At 41.5% G+C, this 27,832-nt stretch overlaps 1 protein-coding gene across 1 annotated transcript; it reads left to right on the top strand.

Annotated features, from left to right (window-relative positions):
* The first annotated feature begins 24,621 nt into the window (after positions 1–24,621).
* On the top strand, positions 24,622–27,481 carry LOC104228997 (protein EFFECTOR OF TRANSCRIPTION 2-like). The gene is made up of 3 exons (XM_009781561.2): positions 24,622–24,828; positions 25,348–25,719; positions 26,245–27,481. Exons 1-3 carry the CDS (start codon positions 24,739–24,741, stop codon positions 27,181–27,183), a joined length of 1,401 nt encoding a protein of 466 aa, XP_009779863.1. The 5' UTR covers positions 24,622–24,738; the 3' UTR covers positions 27,184–27,481.
* Positions 27,482–27,832: the final 351 nt, after the last annotated feature.

Here is a 27,832-nt window from a genome sequence, read left to right as displayed (position 1 = left end):
TAATCATCATACGAACTTGCTGGAACCTTCGAATCCCGATTATGAGGTCGTTTACTCAAAAATCCAACATTAGTAAATTCTTTCAACTTAAAGCTTCCGAAATGAGAATTCTCTTTCCAAATCAACTCCGAACTTCCCAGAATTCAATTCCGATCGTGCGCACAAGTCATAATACCTGAAGTGAAGCTGCTCATGGCCTCAAACTGCTGAACGACGCGCTAGAGCTCAAAACAATCGATCAGGTCATTACATTCTCTCCCACTTAAACATACGTTCGTCCTCAAACGTGCTAAGAACTGTGCTGGAGTTGTCCGAAATCACTATTTAACAACTCGAGCACCTACCCGTGCTACCACAACTCAGCTAAGCACCCTAGCTTGATCAATCTAAAGATGTCCTTTTTCACTTAAGCAAATAAGCCTTAGAGCCTAATTTCTACATCCAGAATTCTCTGCCAGTCCTGTTCCAACATACGCTCACCGTATCAATAACTACCCGCAGCACCAAAACATGACTGCATACCTTAGCTGAATTCACACCTTGCACCACTTTACTCACAGGACCACAATAACATTCTCTGATCAAATTAGTCGAAATTCCACGAATCTGATGCTCCCATTGCACCTCATGACCAACATAGGTCTTGCTCTAACTCTTACAATACCGCCAAGGTGGAAGAGGTGTGTAGAAAGTCATACCCAACTGCCGAATCAACAAATCATTGGGTCTATACTCCTAACAAGAGCCATCACCTCATTCTGAACCAAATAATGGTTTTAGCTCCTTAATATACTTCATATAATCCTAAATCCAATGATCTCGTCTCACCCAGTACGAACCACTAAGGCAATAAGCCACATCGAACATGATCAAAAGTCTCATATGATGCCACAATGTACCAATAGGCTACCAATTCAAACGCGATACAAAAGGAAAACGAACTCTGAAAAGGAAATCCAATTACCCCGCTCGCGAATCATACATGCGACGCGGTTAACATATTTAAACAGACACCCCGCTCGCGAATCATACATGCGACGCGGGCACACAACTAATATGGGCTTTCCTCAGAAAAATAGGAAACAAAACACATAAAAACAGGTACAGGGAACTGTACTCAACATGACACTGTTGCGGCGCGCAACCCGATCCAAACAATATACCCATGGAGGCGTGCCACCCGATCCACACATAAAATTCATATCATGAGATACACACCGAGCTAGATTGCTCATTACATCAAAATACCGAATGTTGGTCACCAGCACGTCAAGTGCATAGTACCATCCCTAGGGAGACATATAGCGCTATAAGATACAAACTCAAGCACAACTGAAGTGCGATATACGATCTGAATCTCAAGAGCCATTCTGCTCATATAACATCATCTCTACGCAGAACCTCAACACATAAGAAATTCACCAAGCCATCTCACAACTCACATGGCACAATACATCATTACATGAAATAGCTGACGATGAAATAACACCCGACTACTCTTCCATAAGGAGCGCATTGCTGAAATGAGCACATTCGGCATAATATAGAGCCCATATTCACATTTAAATCCATCCAAAGACCTCAAGTTGATTCTGGTCGCACTGAACTAGGCTAATAACCTGTCAAAGGTCCATAATAACTCTCGTTTTCTCATAATACACAAGAACAACCATCATAACCGGAGTAATCCTCCACAGTCCACAACCCAATAAATTGAGTGCCCTCAAAGCATCAATTCTCAATTTAACGACATCACCACAATCTTCATACTTGGTTTAACTCTTCAATCAATCAAGTGACTACACACCACACTTATACAACTTTCCCGCAGGGCACACTCCCACAACCTTCCATAACAAATAACAGGTCTGTACATCTAAACCACTGGTTGCACTAATGTTGAAAAGCGATCAAGAATCCTTAGCCAGGATGCAAAGCCTTTTTCACAAAACACCAATCGCAGGTGACGCTGAAGACAATACCAACTTACTTTAAACATCGAAACTTCTTTCCTGCTCATCTGAGCTCGTGACATCTTCGTCATCACCGAACTGCAACCTTGATCTTTACTTCAAATTCCATACCACTAATAGATTAATACTTCATCATGTAAGATTTTTTTACTTAACTCACTTCAGGAGAACCATAGCAACACTCAGGTGAATTCTCATAACCGTAGAATATGCAAATCTCCAAGTAGTGGCCTAAGCCACTATGGCAATTCCGGGATCCGCCTACACATAACAGTCCATAACAGTAGAATACTTCTGAGTAACATCAATTACAACAGCCGACAAGCCTCGCACGTACCGTCACAAATTATTTGCATAACTTGATTACGCTGAAGGAACTGATCACTACCACCAATATGCCAATTCAATTATGGCTAACCAATCTATCTTCTCCCAATTTATCCTTGATTGCCTTAGAAATAACAATAACTCCATTGAACACATAACACACTCCATCCGCACTCATCCCGAGTGACCTTGAACCAAGAGACCATGCTGTCTCAAATCCCACGAACCATTTTATACCTTCCAAATGCTACACTGCAAGTCAAAACATCATAGAACATTCTGGGCTTCTTCTCATAAGCTGTTACAAAATCTTGATTCTTAACCGTACCTACAGGCTAGAAATCATTAGGCACCACACTTTACCCCTTTGAATCCACTAGGACAGTTGTTGAGAGCCACCCGCTCTAACTTGGCCCCGAATATAATCAACTCCATGAATCTTCTAGCGCATACCCTCTCGACGAAGCACTCGGCAGAATCACTTCCCTTGAAACCTGCATCTATACAGGTATAAATCCTGAATCCTTTCCCAAGTCTGAACATGAGCTAATAAGGCCAACCATAGCACACCTTTAACAATTATTTTGCTCAAATTACCACTTATGTTCTTTTCCCGTAGCTAAAATAGCCCATCCATATGCTAATAACTAGAAACCTCGCAAGTAGTTAACCATGTAACCCAATCATAGGCAGTGTGACTCTCCCACTTAGCTTAAAGCCACTATTACACAACTCTGGAATTCTCCAGGATTCTTTATCTCTTATTGACACAACCTTGAGCAATCAACCGCCAAAATTCTCGGAATCTTTCTGTAAAACCCCTTTTTATACTCTGAATCATCAACCACATTAGCACGACCGATCTCTTTGCTGTATAACCAATAGAATTCTTCGCAGAAGCCTCGCCAACCAAGCGACTGCTAACCTACTCACAGGGGACAACCCACCTGTGGAAATCACTTCCCGACATCTTCCAACGCTACTGCATGGGGTACAATCACTATGACATTAATACCCCATCCTGAGTCCGGACTCATTCTCTAGCTACACAAGTCCATTCACAACTCATGGACATCAATTAAATGTGTGGAAACATCCTTCCAATTCAAAGTTATGTTGTATCCTTCTTCATTTCAAGCAGCTCTTTCCCGTTATATCAAATCTCCTGCCACATAATAGCCCATACTTCAATTTAAATCCGTAGACCCCAATTACGAATCACTAAAATTCCCAAATCATTCCAAATCCTCCCACTTTGGCACTAGAATCATTCCAAATCATTCCAAATTATCCTACCACAAAGCCCACATGCAACTCCGCCACTCTCCCACTTTGGCGGAACTCACCCCTTTAATCGACTACTCAAACTTTACTTCTTATAACTGGCCTTCTAGAAATTTTAACCACTGCCTGACACTCCCCACATGTCCTTTTCTCATCCTCCGCTTCTCAGTTGTTGCCTTAAATAAAATCTATCTTCGCAGCACTTGAACCCTCAAATCGCTACTAACCTTAAACTTTTCCAAAGAAAATCTTTCTCGAGCCATCAACATTAAAAACACTGATTCAATTCTGAACCACCGTACCCCGCGATCTCTGACAGTCGTTTCTCCAGTATTATTTCACAATATCTTGCCCCAAAGGCGAATTGCAGAAGACCATAACACCGGCGAACTTAACACATTCAATCGAGGACAACGATACCACATCACAGATGAAAATTCCACCACACTTGAAAACACCAAGTCTCGTTACTCTATCGATTAATCCAAATTTGGACATTCATAGGTCAATTGCTTTCCCCCCTCCCCACCGGAGATGAAATACCGAATCTCAGAATCATGCACTGAGAGAATTCCCTTCCAAATCATTCACTGCCCCACATATAGGCAAGTATACTACTATCATGTCGATACCATGCAATAACCAATCACGAGCAATCATGGCGATCTGTGCATAGTCTCAATGCTCTCAGGAATACTGTTACTGAGCTGAAATGACAAGATATACCCCTGCAAGGCAACGACAATAGCCCAATCAACAATACCGAGAGAAACATCCTGCACCACATCTGTAGTGCCATTACAATCCTTCAATTCTCGATTTATAACTAGCGGTTCGCGTTGCGTAAGATTGAGTAGGAAGGAAACAAGGGCATAAGCCTCAAGGAATCAAATCGCACGATGAGGAATCAAGAAGGGAAGTACTCCTAACGGCCCTGTAGCCTCCCGAAGATAAGTACAGACATCTCTGTACCGATCCGCGAGACTCTACTAGGCTTGCTCATGACTTGTGAGACCTAAGGGAACCTAGTGCTCTTATACCATGTTGTCACGACCCAAAATCCACTAAGGGTCGTGATGACGTCGGACACCGCTGTCAGGCAAGCCAACCAAAATACTTAATTAAATTCTCGTTTTAATAATTTTGAAAACTATAATTTTCCTTCAATTTTACCAGTAAAAGATCAAATCGAATATGAATGTTAAGCAGTTAATACAAGATACCCCATAATCATCCCAGAACCTGTTGTCACAAGTGCATGAATATTTACTAGAAATGAAATAAAATACAGTAACTGTCCGGAACACAAGTGGACAGGAATGAAAATACAGTACAATACTCCGAAGGAGACTCTGTTGGCTACGGTCGTCTCGATAAATGCAACTCACCTGAGTCTCTGTATCAACCATGCCGTTATGCCACTAGCCACACATAAACATGTGCAACAAAAATGCACAACAAGTGTAGTATGAGTACAAAAACAACGTGTACCAAATGAGTATCCCATCTAATCTCGAAGAAGTAGAGACGAGAGGCCGACTTCGACATTTACTACTGGTCCAATGGTAATATATTATTAATGCAAATAATCATGGCTTTATTAAGAACGGTAGAAATTTCAAATAAGTCCCGAACATGTAAAAGTTCCTTTTTATATTAAAAGTTTCCGGATTCATAATCTATTAATTTTCAATTATCTCAAGGCTAGTAGGGCAAATATTAATATCAATAAACTTCAAGGCAAGCAATACCAGCATGCGCAAACCCTATCGAGGTCGTACGACCCGATCCAACAGAAATATAAAATGTGCATTGCCGAGGGTCGAATGACACGAACCATAGATGTATCTATTACCTCGCTCGCGAATCATCCATGCGACGCGGTCAACATAAAATAAACAAACACCCTGCTCGCGAATCATACATGCAACGCAGGTACACATAGAATCACATATTTAAACAGTTAATCAAGGCTTCATTAGTGAACAAGTATCCAGGAAAAATCCAAATCCTCCCTTTTTAATGATTTAAGAAAAAAATAAAGTTTAATCCTTTTAGAAATTCATTTACCAATTCGATAGAATTTAAGTAATTCAAACAGTCAATAGGATCACAAATATTTCCAAGTACAGCATGCTTTTGGGTCCTAGACTACCCGGACAATAGCATAATAGTAGCTACGCCCGGACCCTTGTCACCTCGTGCGTACGTAGCCCCCACAAATAGGAGCACATAACCAATTAACTCAACTATGGGGACAATTTTCTCTTACAAGGTTAGAAAGGAGACTCACCTCGCTCCGAGGATACATAACGGGCTTCTAAGCCCTTCCAACGACTCAAAGCAATGCGCAACGCTCCAAAACTAGCCAAGAAATGAGAAAATCCATAAATATAGGCTCTAATTGTCACAACAATTCAATTTAGATAAATTCCTAACTCCGCTCGAAGAGTTGACAAAATCTCCCTCGGGCCCACTTTCCCGGATTCCAAAAAAAACTCATAAAATCTGACAACCTATTCCGATACGTGTTCAACCATACCAATTTTATCAAATTCCGATAACGAATCGACCTCCAAATCTAGAATTTTCGTTTTTAGAAAGTTTACAAATTTTCTCCAATTTCTTCCATTTGATTCACTAATACTTGATAAAAAAAACCATGGAATCATAAAATATAATAACTTTTGGATATAGAACACTTACCCCAATCCATATGGTGAAAATCGCCTAAAAAATCGCTTTAACCGAGCTCCACTTCTCCAAAAATGAGTAAAAATCTTGGACTGCTCGATTTATACACTGTCCAGCATTTTCGCACCTACGGTTACTGTTCACGCACCTGCGAAAAACACAACAGTTGCCCAGAAATTTCAGCAGCTTTTAATTTCACTAAAAATGCTCTAACTCCATTATACGAACTCGGAATTCGATGATTCTTGTTCCTATGAGTCACAAATAATAATACGAACCTATTCCTTCAATCGAAACTCAATTCGGAGCTCATTTACTCAATGCGATTCCAATTTCGCTCGTTAAACAATTGTCTCATGTTTTGCGCTAAAAGCTTAATCGCGACTTGAGAAAATTAGACCAAACTTTCCAGATCACTCCTATAATTCATTATCAAAATCCCGGAAGTCTCGAAATTGAGTTTCGTTCTCTAGAACTAAAAATGGACCTTTGGATCATTACATACTTATTCTCAAACCAAACTCTTCCAAAAACTCCTCCAAAACTCATCCGAGCCCCATGGGATCCCAACCAAGTATACTAACAAGTCCCATAACATAACACGAATTTAGTCGATGCCTCAAATTACATTGAACAACACTAAAACATGAATCGCACTCCAATTCAAGCTTAATGAACTTTAGAATTTCAAACTTCTACATTCGATGTCGAAACCTACTAGATCACGTCCGATTGACCTCAAATTTTGCACATAAGTCATATTCGACATTACGGACCTGCTCCAACTTTCGGAATTGGAATCCGACTCCGATATCAAAAAGTCACTCTCGATCAAACTTCTCAAAAACCTTCAAATTTCTATCTTTAGCCAAATGACTTCAAAATGACCTACGGGCCTCCGAATTCACTTTCGATCGCGCTTTCAACTCCAGAATTACCATATGGAGCTATTGCCGGACTCGGAATTTCAAACGGACATTGATAACCCTGAAATGCACTTCAACCCAAACTTATGAAATTACTCCAAAATGCTAACTTCCACAATAGGCGTCAAAACGTTCCCGGATCTTCCAAAACCCGATTCGGATATACGACCAAGTCTGAAATCATCATACGAACCTGCTAGAACCTTCGAATCTCGATTCCGAGGTCGTTTACTCAAAAATCCAAACTTAGTCAATTCTTTCAACTTAAAGCTTATAAAATGAGAATTCTCTTTCCAAATCAACTCCGAACTTCCCGGAATTTAATTTCGATCGGGCGCACAAGTCATAATGCCTGAAGTGAAGCTGATCATGGCCTCAAACTACTGAACGACGCGCTAGAGCTCAAAACGACCGATCGGATCGTTACAACTCACGAACGCACCATCGACAGCGCGAACGCGAAGAATCACAACATCACAACATCGCGAACGCGACATACAAAGCGCGAAGGAAAAATCTGCCGCCTCAGAGAACACCCTTCGCGAATGCGAGTCCCTGACGGCGAACGCGAAAAACATATCGTCTGCAACAAAAACCAGCAAAAACTGCCAAGTCCAAAGTCCAAAATTGATCAGTTTAACCATCCGAAACTCACCTGAGGCCCTCGGGACCTCAACCAAATATGCCAACATATCCCATATCCTTATTCAAATTTGTCCCAACCTTCGGAACGCTCAAAACGATATCAAAACACCAAAATCACATCGGATTCAAGCCTATGAATTCCAAGAACTTTCAAATTCCGCTTTCGATCAAAAAGTATACCAAACCTCGTCCGAATGACCTGAAATTTTACACACACGTCACAAATGGCACAAGGGACCTACTCCAACTTCCGGAATTCCATTCCGACCCCTATATCAAAATCTCACCTATGAACCGGAAAAAGCCAAAATCTCAATTTCGCCAATTCATGCCTAAACCTTCCGCGAACCTCCAAAATACATTCCGATCACCCTCCTAAGTCCCAAATCACCTAACAGAGCTAACCAAATCATAAAAATTCCAATCCAAGGTCATCTACTAACAAGTTAAATCTTGGTCCAACCTTTCAAATTTTAAGCTTCAAACTGAGAACTGTTCTTCCAAATTCATTCCGATTACCCTAAAAATCAAAACCGACAATTTAAATAAGTCATAATACATCACACGGGGTTGGTCATACCCAAGAACTGAAGAGCAAAGTGCAAAATCTCAAAACGACCGATTGGGTCGTTACATAAAAATACAAAACAAGAGAGTTAGTCATCTTATCATGGTTGCCAACTAAATGATTATTTAACCTTCTGCAGCTAACACCTACATAATAAAAAAAAAGTGGAATGACAAAAGGAGGATAGAAAAGGTTGTCCTTGTCATTTACTATTAATCTGCTTAACAGGCTGTCAAAATACATAGTCAGCCCTTTAAACTTGTCACTATTTTCCATTTAGACACCTCAATTACAGCAGTGACCTATTAGACACTCTAACTATATTCCAATTGTGCCTATTGAGCACCTCATATAAACCCTTCCACAAAAGTTAACCGTTTTGTCTTTTACCTTACACCATACATCCTAAATTTGTCTTTTACCTTTTGCCTTTCATCCAAAATGGTCGTTTAGTCGTTTGCTTTTGCCATCCATCCAAAATTATCATTCTCACCCGGCTCTCAATCAAGAACGAAGGTTGCTTAGACCCTATATTCGTTTTAGAAAATCCATTAAAGATATATAAATATTTAATTAAAAAATTAATAATTATAACGAGTTATGAGTTTGACGGTAAATTTAGAGTCCAAACTTTAAATTTTGACTGTTTTTGCTCTCAATAAGTAGTAAACCACTGAAATTTGGAAGGGATGTGAAGGAAGGTAGGCAGTTGCCTAATGCGCCATAATAGAGTATATTGGACGTTACCAATATGATTCGTCTAAGAAAGGATTTAAGTTAGTAATGAAATGAAGGTAAGTTGTCATTTTGTGAATGTGTGTTTAGTGTCAAATGATGGTACTACTTACTGAGTAAGCAAACGCATATGCTTAACCTATCAAAATTCAAAACTATTTAAAGCAAAGAGATTTGACTTTGTAGCAGAAAGAGCAATGTTTAGCCAAATGACAAGTGAGATATATCAAATAAAAATAATCCGAAACAGTTTAAGAAGTGGAAAAGCAGTGCATGAAAACCATGGCTAACTTTTTCTTTTCTTTCCTTTTTCAATGAAAAGTTATCGCAACTTTAGTAAAGCTATAAATTGTGGATTAACTTTTTGGGAATTATTTAGCCTTTATGTCATTCATCCATAAAGAAAAAAAAAAGGTGTGTTTACATTGATACGACTTTAATTTTGAGCTTCTCGGATCTATTCATACTTATCCGTTACTCCTTCCCGTCCGCAATAAGTGATCAATTTGCCTTGGATATATCCATTAGGAAATTACTAAATTTTAGACAAAAATAATTAGTGTGATTAAAATACTCTTAATTAAATATTACAACATAATTTAATATAAGGGGTAAAAGACTATTTAGGGATACGTACATAAGGGTAATTTTAAAAAAATAAATTGAAATTTTTCTTGATTATATAAATGGACACTTATTTTGGACCAAAATAAAAAGGCAAATTAGTCACTTATTGTGGACCGGAGAGAGTAGTTGCTGTGGATCCTCTATATATAATAATTAATCCCCAAAATTTTGATAAAATCTTAGGGGTCATTTGGTTGGGACATAAGTTATCCATGATTAGCTATTTCGGGATTAATTATTCCATCCTCCCACGAAGATAAAAAAATACTATAATCGCGGAATAACTAATCGCGAGATTAGTTATATCACGATTGTATCTCAACCAAACATGGGATAAACTCATCTCAAATTTAATTTCGAAATTAATTATTCCTTATCCCTTGTATCAAATGAGCCCTTTCATAAACCAAAGTCAAATGCCACCTAGTGTAGCGAATATATTCCTCTCTATAATCTTCTACGAAAGACACCATATAATGAAACGAACTCACCGACTCTTGATGTCAATTGCATTAGAATTTTGTCACAACCCTAAACCCAGACCCGGTCGTGATGGCACCTCTCGTGAAGACAAGGCCAGCCAACACAACACCCAATTCATTTTAAGCAATTAAAATAATACAAATTAAGTCTTTAACATGATTAAATCCCAAATAAACAGTGAGACAGTACAATTTGTGGAATAGACACAGCCCAACATCGGGGTGTCGCCAGTCATGAGCATCTAACAACCGATTAAAAGTAAGAAGAGTCTACATAGTTATTACAGGACTAAAACAAGGGGAAAATAAGATAGGGGAGAAGCACTGGGCTGTGAACGCCGAGCAATTACCTAGTGAACTCCGTACCGCCTGAGCTGGAAGCAATCAGCATTCGCTAGCGGGACCTGATGCTCCTGTATCTGCACACAGGGGTGCAGAGAGTAATACCAGTACTCCGACTCAGTGAGTAATAATAATAAATGAAGACTGAGCGATAAGAAATCACGTAAAAACACAATAACATGTTATAAAGAGGCAGAGTAAAACCAGTAAAGTGCAATAAAACAGTGAAATCTCATGAAAATACCTTAATTCAGTTTAAGCTTCTTTAAAATACCTTTTTAATAGTTAAACAAGTAAATGACAGGCAGCTAGAAAAGATAAACACATAAAAATCGCCCCTCGGGCACAATACCAACAGAACCAGTCCCTCGGGCAACAACATGGAATAACACCAGCCCCTCGGGCTATATCTCATATCACAATGGGTACCCGCACTCACCGAGGGTGTACAGACTTCGGGAAGGGCCCCTTACGGCCCAAGCGCAATATCAAGCCATCTCGTGGCATATTCAATAGGCTCCCAGCCTCATATCAACAAGGCACCTCGTGGCGTACGATCTTAGGCCCTCAGCCTCATAATCATAAGTCAATGTATCAATGCTGCGGCGTGCAGCCTGACCCAAAAGTATCCTCACAACACAGGCCCTCGGCCTTACTCAGTCAGAATCTCATAAGCCACTCGGGCAATAGTAAAACATTGATGCTCAGCCCAAAATATCCTTTAAAATATTATTTAATATGTTAAAACAGAGTAAACATGGATGAGTTATGAAAACAGTAGAATATAGCATGATTGAGTACAAGTATAAAGTCAAAACAGTGAGAAAATAGCAGTAAAAACCCCCTAATGGTCCAAATAGTTGGCACGAGGCCCAAATATGGTATTCAGCCTAAAACATGATGATAGCAAACAGTTTTCAATCAAATATGCAGTAAAATAGTAATTCGGGATGGACTAAGTCTCGATCCCCAATAGTGCACGACCCCACGCTCGTCATCTAGTGTGTGCGTCGCCTCAAAATAGCACAATGATGTGTAATGTGGAGTTTCATACCCTCAGGACAACATTTACAATCATTACTCACCTCAATCCGGTCCAAACTCTAGCCCGCGACGCCTTTGCCCCTTGAATCGGCCTCAACTCGCGTTGAATCTATCCAAAATCATAATCACCACATCAAAATATGCTAAGAGAACGAAGCCCATGCGAAAATAATCAATTACAACATAAATCCCGAAATTAACCAAAACCCGACCCCCCGGGCCCAAGTCTCGGAATTCGATAAAATTTACATCGATAGATTCCTTATCTCCCCACGAGTTAGTACATATCAAAAGTCCCAAAATCCGACCACAAATGACCCCTCAAATCCTCAAGTCAAGGTCTCTAATACCAAGCCCTAGTTTTCCAAATTTTAACCCTTAATTTCCATAATTACAAGCATAATCTATGAAATAATGCCATAGGATCGATTATTAGGTTAAATAATCTTACCTCCAAATGTTATCCATTGAATCCCTCTTCAAAATGGCTTCCCCAAGCTCAAACCCGAATAAAAATGGCGAAGAAATAGCTCAAAATAGCTAAGGAATGCTTTTATACCTTCTGGCCCAGGCTTTTCGCACCTGCGGCCAATTCCCCGCTCCTGCACAACCGCTTCTGCGGTCATCACTTAAATCCCAGACACCGCATTTGCGAAGCTTATCCCGCACCGCGCTATCGCAGGTGCGCCACCTCAAACGCTTCTGCGGCTCCAGCTCTTCTTGGCCTTTTTCGCTTCTGCGACTCCTTTCCGCATCTACGGGGGTCGCACCTGCGGCCTCCCAACCGCAGATACGGTTATGACAGCAGCCCCAACACTTCAGCTGCCATTTCCAAATTCCTATCTTTCCGTCAACCATCCGAAAACACCCTGAGGCCCCCGGGACCTCAACCAAAAGAACAAACAAGTCACATACCACCATCCAAACTTATACCAATCTTTAAAACACCTCAAACAACATCGAATCAACCAAAATACTTCGAATTCAAGCCTAAAGTTCCAAAATCTTCCAAATTACGCTTTTGATTAGAAAGTCTACCAAACCACGTCCGATGACTTGAAATTTTGTACACACCTCCCAAATGACACAACGAACCCTACTGCAACTTCCAGAATTCCATTCCGACCCCTATATCAAAATCTCACCTACCAACCGGAAAGCACCAAAATTCCAATTTTGCCAATTCAAGCCTAAATCTACTCTGGACCTCCAAAACACATTCCGATCACGCTCTTAAGTCTCAATTCACCACCTGAAGCTATCCGAACCATCAGAACTCACATCCGAGCTCTCTAATACATAAGTCAACATCCGGTTGATTTTTTTAACTTAAGCTTCCTCAAAAGAGACTAAGTATCTCAAACCTTACCAAAAACCTTTTCGAGCCCGAACCAACCAACCCGATCACATATAGAACCGATAAACAAAGCAATAAGAAGCAGAAATGGGGGAAACAGAGAGGTAACTCATGAAACAAGCGGTCGGGTCGTTATATCCTCCCCCTCTTAAACAAATGTTCGTCCTCGAACGAGTCAAGAAACATACCTGAAGCCTTAAACATGTGAGGATATCTGCTCCGCATCTCCCGCTGGGTCTTCCAGGTAGCCTCCTCCACAAGCCGACCTTTCCACTGCACTTTCACTGAAGCTATATCCTTTGACCTCAACTTTCAAACCTAACGCTCCAAAATAGCTACTGGCTCCACATCATAAATCAAATCATCATCTAACTGAACCGTGCTAAATTCCAGAACATGAGAAGGATCCCCAATATACTTGTGGAGCATAGAAACATGAAATACCGGATGCACACTCGACAAGCTGGGTGGCAAAGCAAGCTCATAAGCCACCTCCCCAATCCTCTGAAGCACCTCAAAAGGCCTAATGAACCGAGGACTCAATTTACCCTTCTTTCCAAATCTCATAACCCTTCATGGGTGAAATCTTCAACAGAACCTTTTCATTAACCATGTAGGACACATCCCGAACCTTCCTGTCAGCATAACTCTTTGTTTCGACTGCGCTGTACAAACCTCTCCTGAATTACCTTCACCTTTTCTAAAGCATCCTACACTAAGTTTGTCCCCAATAATCTAGCCTCACCCGGCTCAAACCAACCAACTAGAGATCTACACCGTCTCTCATACAAAGCCTCATATGGAGCCATTTGAATACTCGACTGACAGCTGTTGTTATAAGCAAACTCTGCAAGCGGTAGAAACTGATCTCATGACCCTCCGAAATCAATGACACAAGAACGCAACATGTCCTCCAATAACTGAATAGTGCACTCGGACTGCCCATCCGTCTGAGGGTGAAAAGTTGTGCTCAACTCAACCTGAGTAGCCAACTCTCGCTGCACAAACCTCCAAAACTACGAAGTAAACTGAGTGCCCCTATCTGAAATGATGGAAACCGGGACACCATGCAAACGAACAATCTCCCAGATATAGATCTTTGCCAACCGCTCCAAAGAATAGGTAGTACACACAGGAATGAAGTGCGCAGACTTGATCAGCCGATCCACAATCACCCAAATAGCACCGAACTTCTTCAAAGTTTGTGGGAGCCCAACTGCAAAGTCCATGGTGATCCGCTCCCACTTCCACTCTGGAATATCCATCTGCTGAAGCAGGTCACCCGGTCTTTGATGCTCACATTTCACCTACTGACAATTGAGACACCGAGCTACAAATCCCACAATGTCCTTCTTCATCCTCCTCTACTAATAATGCTATCTCAGATTCTGATACATCTTTGCAGCACCCAGATGAACGGAATACCGCGAGCTATGGGCCTCCTCTAGAATCAACTCCCGAAGCCCATCCACATTGGACACACATATCCGTCCATGCATCCTCAACACCCCTACATCACCAATAGTCACATTTCTGGCATCATTGTGCTGAACTCTGTCCTTATGGAAAAGCAAATGAGGATCATCATACTAGCGCTCTCTGATGCGATCATATAAGGAAGACCGAGAAATCACACAAGCCAATACCTGACTGGGCTCCGAAATATCCAGCCTCACGAACCAATTGGCCAAGGCCTGGACATCAACTACAAGAGGTCTTTCCCCAACTGGAATAAATGCCAAACTCCCCATACTCACCGCCTTCCTACTCAAGGCGTCGGCCACCACATTGACCTTCCTCGGATGGTACAAGATAATAATATCATAATCCTTTAGCAACTCCAACCATCTCCCCTTCCTTAAATTGAGATCCTTCCACTTGAACAAGTGCTGGAGGCTACGATGATTAGTAAACACCTCACAAGACACACCATATAGATATTGCCTCCAAATTTTCAACGCGTGAACTATGGCAGCTAACTCCAAATCATGAATAGGGTAGTTCTTCTCATGGGGCTTCAACTGACGAGAAGCATAAACAATAACTCCACCCTCCTACATCAATATACAACCAATACCAACTCTCGAAGCATCACAATACACGGTATATGAACCTGAAATTGATGGCAAAACTAACATTGGAGCTGTGGTCAAGGCTGTCTTGAGCTTCTGAAAGCTCTCCTCACACTCATCCGACCATACAAATGAAGCACCCTTCTGAGTCAACTTGGTCAAGGGTGATGCGATAGATGAAAATCCTTGAACAAACCGGCGGTAATAACCTGCCAACCCAAGAAAGTTGCGAATCTCTATGGCTTAGGATGGTCTGGGCCAACTTTAAACCGCCTCTATCTTCTTCGGATCAACTTGAATACCCTCATTGGACACCACGTGCCCCAAGAAAGCCACTGAACTGAGCCAAAACTCGCACTTGGAGAACTTTGCATAAAGCTTCTCCTCCCTCAATCTCTGTAACACAACTCTCAAATGCTCCGCGTGCTCCTTCTGACTACACGAATACACCAGAATATCATCAATGAAGACTATGACGAACGAGTCGAGATAAGGCCGGAACACACTGTTCATCAAATGCGTGAACATTGCTGGGGAATTGGTCAGTCCAAAAGACATCACCAAGAACTCATAATGACCATATTGGGTCCTGAAAGCGGTCTTAAGAATGTACGAGTTCCTGATCTTCAACTGGTGATAACCTGAACGAAGATCAATCTTGGAGAACACTCTCGCTCCCTGAAGCTGGTCGAATAAATCATCAATGAGAGGCAAAGGATACTTGTTCTTAACTGTTACTTTGTTTAACTTTTTATAATCAATGCACATCCTCATAGTGCCATCCCTTTTCTTCACAAATAGAACCAGTGCACCCCAAGGCGACACACTAGGCCGAATGAACCCCTTATCGAGGAATTCTTGAAGCTGCTCCTTTAACTCCTTCAACTTCACTGGTGCCATACGATACGACAGAATAGAAATGGGCTGCATTCCTGGCACTAGATCAAAACCAAAATCAATATCCTTGTTCGGTGGCATGATCGGCAGGTTTGCAAGAAACACATCGGGAAAATCCCTCACAACTGGAACAGAATCTATACTAGGAGTCTCTACCTCGATATTCCTCACAAAGGCTAGATACGAAAGACAACCCTTCCCCACCATACGCTGGGCCTTCAAGAATGAAATTATCCTACTAGGAACATAATCAGTCGAACCTCGCCACTCAATCTGTGGCACACCCGATATAGCCAATGTGATTGTCTTAGCATGAGAGTCCAGAATAGAACGACATGGAGATAGCCAATCCATGCCAAAATAACATCGAAATCTACCATACATAACAACAAAAGATCAACTCGGGTTTTCAGACCCCCAACAGTCACCACACACGACCGATACACATGGTCTACAACAACAGTATCGCCCATCGGAGTAGATACATGAACATGTGAAATAAGAGACTCACAGGGCGTATCCAAATAACGAGCAATGTATGATGACATATAAGAATAAGTGGAACCCGGATCAAATAATGCAGAAGCATATCTATGGCAGACTGAGACAATACCTGTAATAACAACATCGAAAGCAATATCATCGGGTCTAGCTAAAGTGCATAGAAACAGGCTTGATCGCCGCCTGATCAACCTCTCCCTCTAGAGCGACCCCTAGCTGACTGACCTCCACCCCTAGCTGGGTGGGTGGGTGGTGGTGAAGTAACTGGTGCTGAAGCCGATGGCTGACTCCTTTGCTGAGATGAACCCGCAAGACGACGAGGACACTGCCTCCACATGTGACTCATTTCTCCACACTTATAGCAACTCCCGGGTGCTGGAGATAGGAACTGAAGGGAACCCCTAGCACCAGAATGGCTAGCAGATGCACCTGGCATAGAAGAGCCCTGAATTGATGGAGCACGAGATGAACTCTAAGCTGGAATGGCATTGAGTGATGACTGGCCCTGATGAGAACTGTGTGAACCATGACCCGGTGACGCCCCATGATAACCTGGGCGAGCTGGCTGAGCATGCCTGAATGGACGGCCTCTGCCGTGCTAAAATTGACCTCTCGAAGGAGCACCACCATAACTACCAGATCCTCGAGGCTTCTTGGCCTCCCTCTCATCTCGCTCCTGACGACGAACTGACTCAATCTCACGAGCAATGTCTACAACCTCCTCAAAAGTAACACTAGACATCCTCTCCCTGGTTATGAGAATATGAAGCTGATATGTGAGGCCATCAACAAACCTCCTAATCCTCTCTCTATCTGTCGAAACCAACCAAATAGCATGACGAGCTAACTCAGAGAACCTCATCTTGTACTGCATCACAATCATCTCTCCCTAATGCAACCACTCAAACTGCCTGTGTAGCTCCTCTTTGTGAGACTGCGACACATACTTCTCCAAAAAGAGAATGGAGAACTGCTGCCAGGTAAGGGGTGCTGCACCAACAGGCCTACATCTTTCATAATGCCTCTCACTAAGTGAAGGCAGCTCCAGAAAACTAAAAAGTAGTAAAAGCGACCCCGCTGGTCTCCAGAATACCCGCTATACGAAGAATCCTCTGACATTTGTCCAAGAAACCTTGGGCATCCTCGTCCTCTACACCATTGAAAGTCGGAGGCTGAAGTCTACCAAACCTCTCTAAGCTACGCTACTCGTCCTCTGGCATGGAAGGAGCTATATAATCCTGAGCAGCTCCAATCGGTTGCACTAAATGTGCCCCCGGTGTTTGAAGTCCCTACATGACCTGCTCAAGTGTGCAAGCAGCGGGAGTCTGAGTGCCTCCCCCGGCCTGAGAAGTAGTTGCGGCTATAGTAATTGAAACCGCCTGAGCTAGGCTAGTGCATACTGGTAGAATCTGATCCAAGGCCACCTGAAGACCAAGAATCACAATGGGCACAATTGGTGCCTGAGTTGGTGCTGCTGGAGCGTCCATAACTGGGACCTGATACTGAACTGGGGCGACTGGTGGATCTGAAAGTGCTGCCCTAGCTGCTGTGCGGGTCACACCCCTGCCCCTACCGCGACCACGACTGTGTCTTCGGCCTCTAGTGGCCACAGCTGGTGGTATTGGTGGTCGTCCATCCTAAGCGATAGTGCGTGTCCTCACCATCTGTGAGAGAATAGAACAATAGAAGTTTAGTACTCGGATCAACAGATTTGCACGACAAGAATTTCAAGAATATGAAGTTTTTTTTAAAGGTTCTACAACTTCTTGAGGATAAATACAGACGTCTCTGTACCGATCCGTGAGACTCTACTAAACCTGCTCATGACTCGTAAGACCTATGTAACCTAGGCTCTGATACCAACTTGTCACGACCCTAAACCCAGACCCGGTAGTGATGACGCCTCTCGTGAAGACAAAGCCAGCCGACACAACACCCAATTCATTTTAAGCAATTAAAATAATACAAATTGAGTTTTTAACATGATTAAATCCCAAATAAACAGTGAGACAATACAATTTGCGAAATAGACACAGCCCGACATCAGGGTGTCACCAGTCATGAGTATCTAACAACCGATTAAAAGTAAGAAAAGTCTGCATAGTCTATTACAGGACTAAAACAAGAGGAAAATAAGATAGGGGGAGAAGCATGGGGCTGCGAACGCCGAGAAACTACTTAGTGAACTCTGTATCGCCTGAGCTGGAAGCAATTAGTACTCGCTAGTGGGACCCGAGGCTCTTGTATTTGCACACAGGGGTGCAAAGAGTAATGTGAGTACTCCGACTCAGTGAGTAATATAATAAATGAAGACTAAGCGATAAGAAATCACGTAAAAACACAACAACATGCTATAAAGAGGCAGAGTAAAACCAGTAAAGTGCAATAAAATAGTGAAATCTCATGAAAACACCTTAATTCAGTTTAAGCTTCTTTAAAATACCTTTTTAACAGTTAAATAATTAAATGACATGCAACTAGAAAAGATAAACACATAAAAACCGCCATTCGAGCACAATACCAACAGAACCACCCCTTCGGGCAATAACATGGAATAACACCAACCCCTCGGGCTATATCTCATATCACAATGGGTACCCGTGCTCACTGGGAGTGTACAGACTCTGGGAGGGGCCCATCACGGACCAAGCATAATATGAAGCCATCTAGTGGCAGAATCAATAGGCTCTTGGCCTCATATCAACAAGCTACCTCGTGGCATACGATCTCATGCCCTCAGCCTCATAATTATAAATCAATGTATCAATGTTGCGACATGCAGCCCGACCCAAAAGTATCCTCATAACATAGGCCCTCGGCCTTACTCAGTGAGAATCTCATAAGCAACTCGGGCAACAGTAAAACATTGATGCTCGGCCCAAAATATCATTTAAAATATCATTTAATGTGTTAAAACAGAGTAAACATGGCTGAGTTATGAAAGCAGTAGAATATAACATGATTGAGTATAAGTATAAAGTCAAAACAGTGAGAAAATAGAAGTAAAACCCTCCATAAGGGTCCAGATAGTTGGCACAAGACCCAAATATGGTATTCAGCCAAAATATGATGATAGCAAATCATTTTCAATCAAATACGCAGTAAAATAATCATTCGGGATGGACTAAGTCTCGATCCCCAATAGTGCATGACCCCACACTCGTCATCTAGCGTGTGCGTCACCTCAACAAAGCACAACGATGTGTAATCCGGGGTTTCATACCCTCAGGACAATATTTTAAATCATTACTCACCTCAATCCGGTCCAAACTCTAGCCCGCGATGCCTTTGCCGCTCAAATCCGACTCAACTCGCGTCGAATTTATCCAAAATCAGAATCACGACATCAAAATATGCTAAGGGAACGAAGCCCATGCAAAAATAATCAATTACAACATAAATCCTGAAATTAACCAAAACCCGACCCCCGGCTATGTCTCAGAATTCGATAAAATTTACACCAATAGATTCCTTATCTCCCTACGAGTTCATACATAGCAAAAGTCCCAAAACCCAACCACAAATGGCCCTTCAAATCCGCAAGTCAAGGTCTCTAATACCAAACCCTAGTTTTCCAAATTTTAACCCTTAATTTCCATAATTACAAGCCTAATCCGTGAAATAATGCCATAGGATCGATTATTAGGTTCAAAAACCTTACCTCCAGACGTTATCCCTTGAATCCCTCTTCAAAATGGCTTCCCCAAGCTCAAACCCGAATAAAAATGGTGAAGAAATAGCTCAAAATCGAAGGAGTGCTTTTATACCTTATGGCCGAGGCTTTTCGCACCTGCGGCCAATTCCCCGCTCACCGCTTCTGCGGTCCGAGCACCGCTTTTGCGGTCATCACTTAAATCCCAGACGCCGCATCTGCGAAGTATATCCCGCACCTGCGCTGTTACATGTGCGCCACCTCAATCGTTTTTGCGGCTCCAGCTCTCCTTGGCCCTTTCCGCTTCTGTGACTCCTTTCCGCATCTGCGGGGGTCGCACTTGCGGCCTCCCAACCGCAGATGCGGTTATGACAGCAACCCCAACACTTCAGCTGCCATTTCCAAATTCCTATCTTTCCATCAACCATCCGAAAACACCTCGAGGCTCCCGGGACCTCAAACAAAAGCATAAACAAGTCACATACCACTATTCAAACTTATACCAATCTTTAAAACACCTCAAACAACATCGAGTCAACCAAAACACATCGAATTCAAGCCTAAGGTTCCAAAATCTTCAGAATTACGCTTTTGATCAGAAAGTCTACCAAACCACGTCCTAATGACCTGAAATTTTGCACAAACCTCCCAAATGACACAACGAACCTACTACAACTTCCAAAATTCCATTGTAACCCTTATATCAAAATCTCACCTACCAACCGGAAAACGCCAAAATTCCAATTTCGTCAATTCAAGCCTAAATCTACTCCGGACCTCCAAAACACATTCCGATCACGCTCCTAAGTCTTAAATTACCTCTCGAAGCTATCCGAACCATCGGAACTCACATCCGAGCCTTCTAACACATAAGTCAACATCCGGTTGACTTTTTCAACCTAAGCTTTCTCAAAAGAGACTAAGTGTCTCAAACCTTACCAAAAACCTTTCTGAACTTGAGCCAACCAACCCGATCACACATAGAACCGACAAACAAAGCAATAAAAAGCATAAATGGGGAAAATAGAGCGGTAACTCATGAAACGACCGGCCGAGTCGTTACAAATTTAGAAGCAGAGGCTTAAAGAAGGAATTTAGAACTTTTCTCAAGTTCTAGAAATAAGATTAGAAAGAATGATTTTGTGACTCCCAATGATGTTGGACAAGTTAGAGAATTTTGGTAATTGGAGGTGTAATTGTAACTTTAAGTATTAGTTTTTTAAGTCACTATTATGTATTACAATATACCGTTAGTGCGTGCCATATACTTAATAGAAAAAATGAGCAAAAACTAAAGAGGCACGTAAAAGCAAATTGAGGAAAGGTATGAGGAGTGAAAGAGGAATGTAAAATTTTATTACAAAATGGGGTAGGAGTGGTTAAAGTATGTATTGAGCCTTTAAAAAATAGGACTGTTTAGTAGTAGTACATAATATTTTGTTTGCTTTTCTTGGTAGGATTTTATCTATTTTTCATAGTATTATTTTCCTTCTACGACTCTTGGGCATTCCAATATTTGCCGTGATTTTAGGTAGTGTAGGCGCATCAAGGTTGAGAAAGTCATGGTGGCTATACGTAAGATAAACTGTGGTAGAATTACCGGGCCTGGCGAGATTCCGGTAGAATTTTAGAGGTGTGTGGATAGAGCAGGTTTGGAGTGGCTAACTGGGTTATTTAATGTCATTTTTTGGACGAAGAGGATGCCGGATGAGTGGAGGTGGAGTACGGTGGTTCCATTGTATAAGATTAAAGGTGACATCCAAAGCTGCAATAACTATATGGGTATCAAATTACTGAGTCATACTATGAAAGTTTGGGAGAGGGCGTGATAAAAGCGAGGCTGAGGAGGATGATATCTATATCAGACAATCAGTTTGTGTTCATGCCAGGTTGTTCTACTGCGAAAACTATCCACCTTATTAGGAGGTTGGTAGAACAATACAGGGATAGGAAAAAGGATCTACACATGATGTTTATTAATCTAGAGAAAGCGTATGACAAGGTTCCTAGAAAGGTTCTTTGGAGATGCCTAGAGGCTAAAGGTGTGTCGGTTTCTTACATTAGGGCGATTAAGGACATGTATGATGGAGCTAAGACTAGGGTTATGACAGTGAGAGGCGACTCTAAGCATTTTCCTATTGTTATGGGGCTACATAAAGGATCTACGCTCAGCCCATTCTTATTTGCACTGGTATGGACGCACTGACACACCATATTCAAAGAGAGATGCCATGATGTATGTTATTCGCTGATGACATAGTTCTGATTGACGAGATGCGGTGTGGCGTTACCGAGAAGTTAGAGGTTTGGAGACAGGCCTTTGAGTCTAAAGGTTTCAAGTTGAGTAGGAAAAGTCGGAATATATCGAGTGCAAATTCAATGCTGAGCCGAGGGAAGCGGGAATCGACGTGAGGCTTGGATCACAAGTCATTTCCAAGAGAGGCAGTTTCAAGTACCTTGGGTCGGTTATCCAGGGAGATAGGGAGATCGACAAAGATGTCACACACTGTATAGGGGTGGGGTGAATGAAATGGAGGTTAGCATTCGGAGTCCTGTGTGACAAGAAAGTGCCATTGCTACTCAAAGGTAAGTTTTATAGAGCGGTTGTTAGACTGGCCATGTTGAATGAGGCTGAGTGTTGGCCAATTAAGAACTCACATATCCAGAAGATGACAGTAGCAGAAACGAGGATGTTGAGGTGGATGTGCGGGCACACTAGGATGGATAAGATTAGGAATAAAGATATTCGGGAGAAGGTGGGTGTGGCTCCTATGGATGACAAGATGTAGGAAGCGAGACTCAGATGGTTCAGGCACGTATAGAGGAGAAGTCGTGATGCCCTGGTAAGGAGGTGCGAGAGGTTGGCATTAGTGGGTAAGAGCAGAGGTAGAGGTCGGCCTAAAAAGTATTGGGGAGAGGTGATCAGACGGGATATGTCGAGGCTTTAGATTTTCGAGGACATGGCCCTCGATAGGAAGCTGTGGGGTCGAACATTAAGGTTGTAGGTTAGGAGGTAGTCGAGCATATTTCTAACTCGTACCAGTGTAAGGCTAGGCTGATAGGATTTACTCTTAGACTGTTAGTTGTCAATGTTGTGTTCACGCTACTCTTCCATTTTTATAGTGTCGGTCCTTATTTACTGGTTATTATTTTTGCTTTCCATCTATTTACTGGTTCTTGTGATGGTGTTATTATTTCTACGATTTTTTGTTGATAGTACTGATATATTGTCTCTTTTCGTATTCTTGAGCTGAGGGTCTTATCGGAAATAGCCTCTCTACCCCCTCGGGGTAGAGATAAGGTCTGCATACACACTACCCTCCCCAGACCCCACTTGTGGAATTTTTCTGGGTCGTTGTTGTTGACTCTTTATTTTCTTTTTTTTATCATATTTCTTTCCTTTTTTTAGTTATTTCCTTCTTTGATTTGAATGAGAATATACTTGGCTGCCTCATTCTTGAAGTGGGATTTTACGTAATCTGATTAGGAAATCAGAATATATTTGTGAGGTTGGAAACCTTATTATTGATAGAACTTTAGAATTAATTACTTCCTAACTTGAGTTATTGATATTACAACAACAACAACTACCCAGTGTAATTCCATTAAGTGGGATCTTGGGAGGGTAGGATGTATGCAGCGAGGGTAGGGAGACTGTTTTCGAATGACCCTCGGCTAAAGAAGGTGAAGGAAGCCCTGATAGCAAGAGAAATAGTTAGAAAACTAAATCGGAGATAACAACAAAGAATATGGAAGGAGTACCGATAACAAGTAATAGCAAGATAGTATATTTAGACAAATAAGTCCAAGGCAGCACATGAGAATATGACGAAGTCCTGCTAGCAAACTACGGAATTACCGAAGGTAAGTAGTAACAGAACAAGACACGCGGCTATAGCAGACTAAGGAAAAAGGGGTACCATACTAGCACTAATACTATCGAACTAGGGAAAACAAAGGGAAACACACTACTACATACTAACCTTCCACCCTAATCTTCCACCTCCACACCCTAATCTTCCACCTCCACACCCTTCTATCTAGGGTCATGTCCTCGGTCAGCTCAAGCTGCGCCATGTCCCGCCTGATCACTTCACCCAAGGCTTCTTAAGTCTACTTCTACCCCTCCTCTCACCCCCCAAAGTCGACCTCTCACACCTCCTGACTAGGGCATCTGTGCTTCTCCTCTTAACATGCCCAAACCATCTCAATCTTTCCTCACACATCTTTACCTCCATGGGCGCCACTCCCACCTTGTCCCGAATAACTTCATTTCTAATTCTATCCAATCTAGTATGTCTACACATGCATCTCAACATCCTCATTTCTGCTACTTTCATATGTTTGACATATGGCTTTTTGACTAGTCAACACTCTGCCCCATACAATATAGTCGGCCTGACCACTACCTTATAGAACTTACCTTTAAGTTTCAACGGCACTAGTTATTGATATTAATTAATTATTTTATTGACCGAGGGTCCTAAGAAGGCCATATCCGGTGAATGGATAATCACGGCACGGCGCTGCACTTTTAAATAAAGCTGGAGGCAACGGTCGTTATGCACAACTCATTGAGTGAAGGAGCAAAGGCTAGTAGCTAGCTAGCTCAATGGAAGCTACTAACAGATCCGTCACCGTTCGCCTAAATAGAGAAGAGTGTAAGCGCACAAAACACGATTCGGCTTTCTCCGATTGGAAGGTTCGATCAAAACTCACCACTTGTTGTTCCCATAATTTTTTTTTTTTTTAAATCTATTGCTCGTTAGTTGTTTAAAGAGTGCGCGTTTTCGCTAACTTTCAGACTTAAATTCAGATCTAGAGCTGTCTCTAGTTGTTTGGATTGGAGTAGTACTGCAGTTTTTGCTGATTAGGTAAATCATGATTTAAAAAAGGAAAGAAAAATATAAATGTAGGAGTACTAATTTAGTAGAGCTGTAGTTAAGAATTTCATGTTAAGAATGACAACCAGTTGGCCAGATAAGTCAAATTCATCACAGAATTTGCTGTTAAAAATACAACCAATCGGGCAGATAAGTCATCACAGAAGATAAATAAAGAAATTTTGGTTTTCTCCAATGTAGCAAAAATATTTTTAATTTAATCTATATTGTCGGAGAATATGTGATAAAGCTCCAGAATTGTAGGAAGGTATATTTGCAACTTAACTCTAGTTCTTCTGATTGGCTCATTCTTATTCATTGTGAGTGTTTATTGCCAGATTCTAATTGGGCCTAATGATTGGACGAATTATTTATTGAGGAAGGAAGGAGCAGAGAAATATAGGACTCAGAACCTGCCAAACTGCACTTCGTGCTCTGGAGTTTATGAGCTGGGAATAGCTGTGTCACGACGCCAAGCTGGGCGAGAGGCTAGCAGACTTGACCCTGATTATATTGTTCCTGTATATGTTGGAAAATCTGACAGTGTTAGGACTAGGCTACAGCGGTATGGCCGTGAAGGCGCTCATTTAGAGAATGGCTGCTCCAATAGTGCACTGCACGACCAAGTAAATGTATCTGCTTCAAAGAGAGCAGGATTGTTTACAGAAGCATTCTCAAGAGGCTTCTCTATTGTTTATAGGTGGGCACCTGTAAGTACATATTTCTCCTATCTACAACTTTAAGCCACTTGCAAATGTTGTTAATTTGTAATTTCCTCCTCCAGATATAGAAATGCATAAGTGTGTTGCTCCGCTCATTCATGCAAATAGCAAGTAACGCTAGTTTTTTTTTTTTTTGGTAAAGATATTTTAATTCCGCGCTTCCTTTTTCTTGGCAAGATTTCAATTAGAAGCTATTTGTTGTCCAGTCAATTTGACATTCAGATTAAAGCTCTCCTAGTTTTACTCTGTCATCTTTTGGGAAATTATTATTATTATGAGGTTATCTTACTGAGCTCTAGACGACAACAGTACTAGTAGACCAAGTTGAGTTTTTGGTTTCAGCATTTCATTTTTGTTCCATTCTTTGAAGAATCACTGTGAGCTGTCTGCCAGGCATTTGTTTGCATAGTTAAGCATGTTAAGGATTGAAAGTAATTACACGCTCTATTAACTTGTACCAAAAAATACTTCAGTTACTAATGGATTTTGGTAATGTTTCCTAATATTTAACAGGTGAATGACAACAAAGACGCTGAGAAAACTGAAGCCCAGCTGCTCGATAGATTTGACTATGCTTGGAATAAAGGCAGTAATGGCGTACGTCGCCACAATGATGTCCTCCGCAAACTTGATGGCATTTCAAGAGCAACTCGTCTTCCTGCTTTTGTCAGGAAGCTTCAATTGTCCCTTGAGAAACAAAAAGGTGTCAGAATCCAAGCTTGCAAGCCCCTTTTGTTGGAGAACAGAGATGATTTTCATGATACCTTCAAAAGCACTTATTTCCTTCCCGAAATCGTCAAATTTGGTCGATCACAGCCAAGAATAGTTTCACTAAGTTCCCGTGTAAATAATGATCCAAATAATATTTGTGGTGTGGCTTTGGGTCATGGATCTGTTTGTATAAGGCCTCCAATAACGGGAAATAAAAGATGTGCTGAGCACAAAGGAATGAAGGTAAATGGTGTAGAACATAAGGGTATGAGCGTTAAAAAGCCCATTTCTAAGCAATTAGGAGCAGAAATACCAGGTGTATTTGCAGGTCCAGCTACCAAAATTAGCAGTGAGAAAATGCATTGGAATATAGACATTCCAGCTTGTGGAGCAACATTGCTTAATGGTTCCTTTTGCAGAAGGAAACTTTCGGAAGGTAATAAAAGATGTTGGCAGCACAAAGGAGCAGAAATACCAAGTGTATTTGCAGGTCCATCAGTCAACCATTCTCCAGCTTGTGGAGCAACATTGCTTAACGGTTCCTTTTGCAGAAGGAAACCTTCGGAAGGTAATAAAAGATGTTGGCAGCACAAAGGAGCAGACATACCAAGTGTATTTGCAGGTCCATCAGTCAACCATTCTCCAGCTTGTGGAGCAACATTGCTTAATGGTTCCTTTTGCAGAAGGAAACCTTCGGAAGGTAATAAAAGATGTTGGCAGCACAAAGGCAGGAAGAGCTGAAGTAGGACCTCCACGACCTGCATAATGTAGTTTCATCTGAGAGAATTATTAATCAAGTTGTGGTGAACCCTTACGCAGTGGTTCCTATAGTAAAAGGTCACCGCACTCAAAGGTGCAACCTAGTTGTTAATGACGTTGGGTTGAGGATTATGAACAGGGGCAGCCTAAGTGTAAGGCAAATGAAGTCATTTCCTTAGGCCCCCAAAATATTAAGGGTCCCAATTTTAAGTACTATGTGTCACATATATTTTATGTAATTATTATTAATAAAATATTTTAAAATTTTTAATTAAAGTTATACGGTTGAGTGAAAAATAACGATAAATTTCTCTCTCATTTAATTAAACAAATTGATGCATTTACCTTCATTATCCAATCTAGTTTTTTCTCTCTATGTACACTCATATTTCCTTTTAATGCTTCTAGTCATTTTACTTTCTAATTTTAACTCAGTTTTTCCGATTGACTATTTCTTTTCACCATATTTTATTGGTCCGTCTATTAGAAAGCAATTTTTTTCATCTTCTTAAGAGAATTCCGCAAATACAATGGTGCGCAAGGTTCCAAAGTCCCGATTATTGTCGTGCCCCCTCTACCTTCTTCCACTTAATTAATATCATATTTTCATATGACAAAGTTTCAAACCGTG

The sequence above is a fragment of the Nicotiana sylvestris genome, chromosome 7, assembly GCF_000393655.2.
Source record: "Nicotiana sylvestris chromosome 7, ASM39365v2, whole genome shotgun sequence".
NCBI lineage: Eukaryota > Viridiplantae > Streptophyta > Magnoliopsida > Solanales > Solanaceae > Nicotiana > Nicotiana sylvestris.
This window is presented reverse-complemented; position numbering and strand designations above follow the sequence as displayed.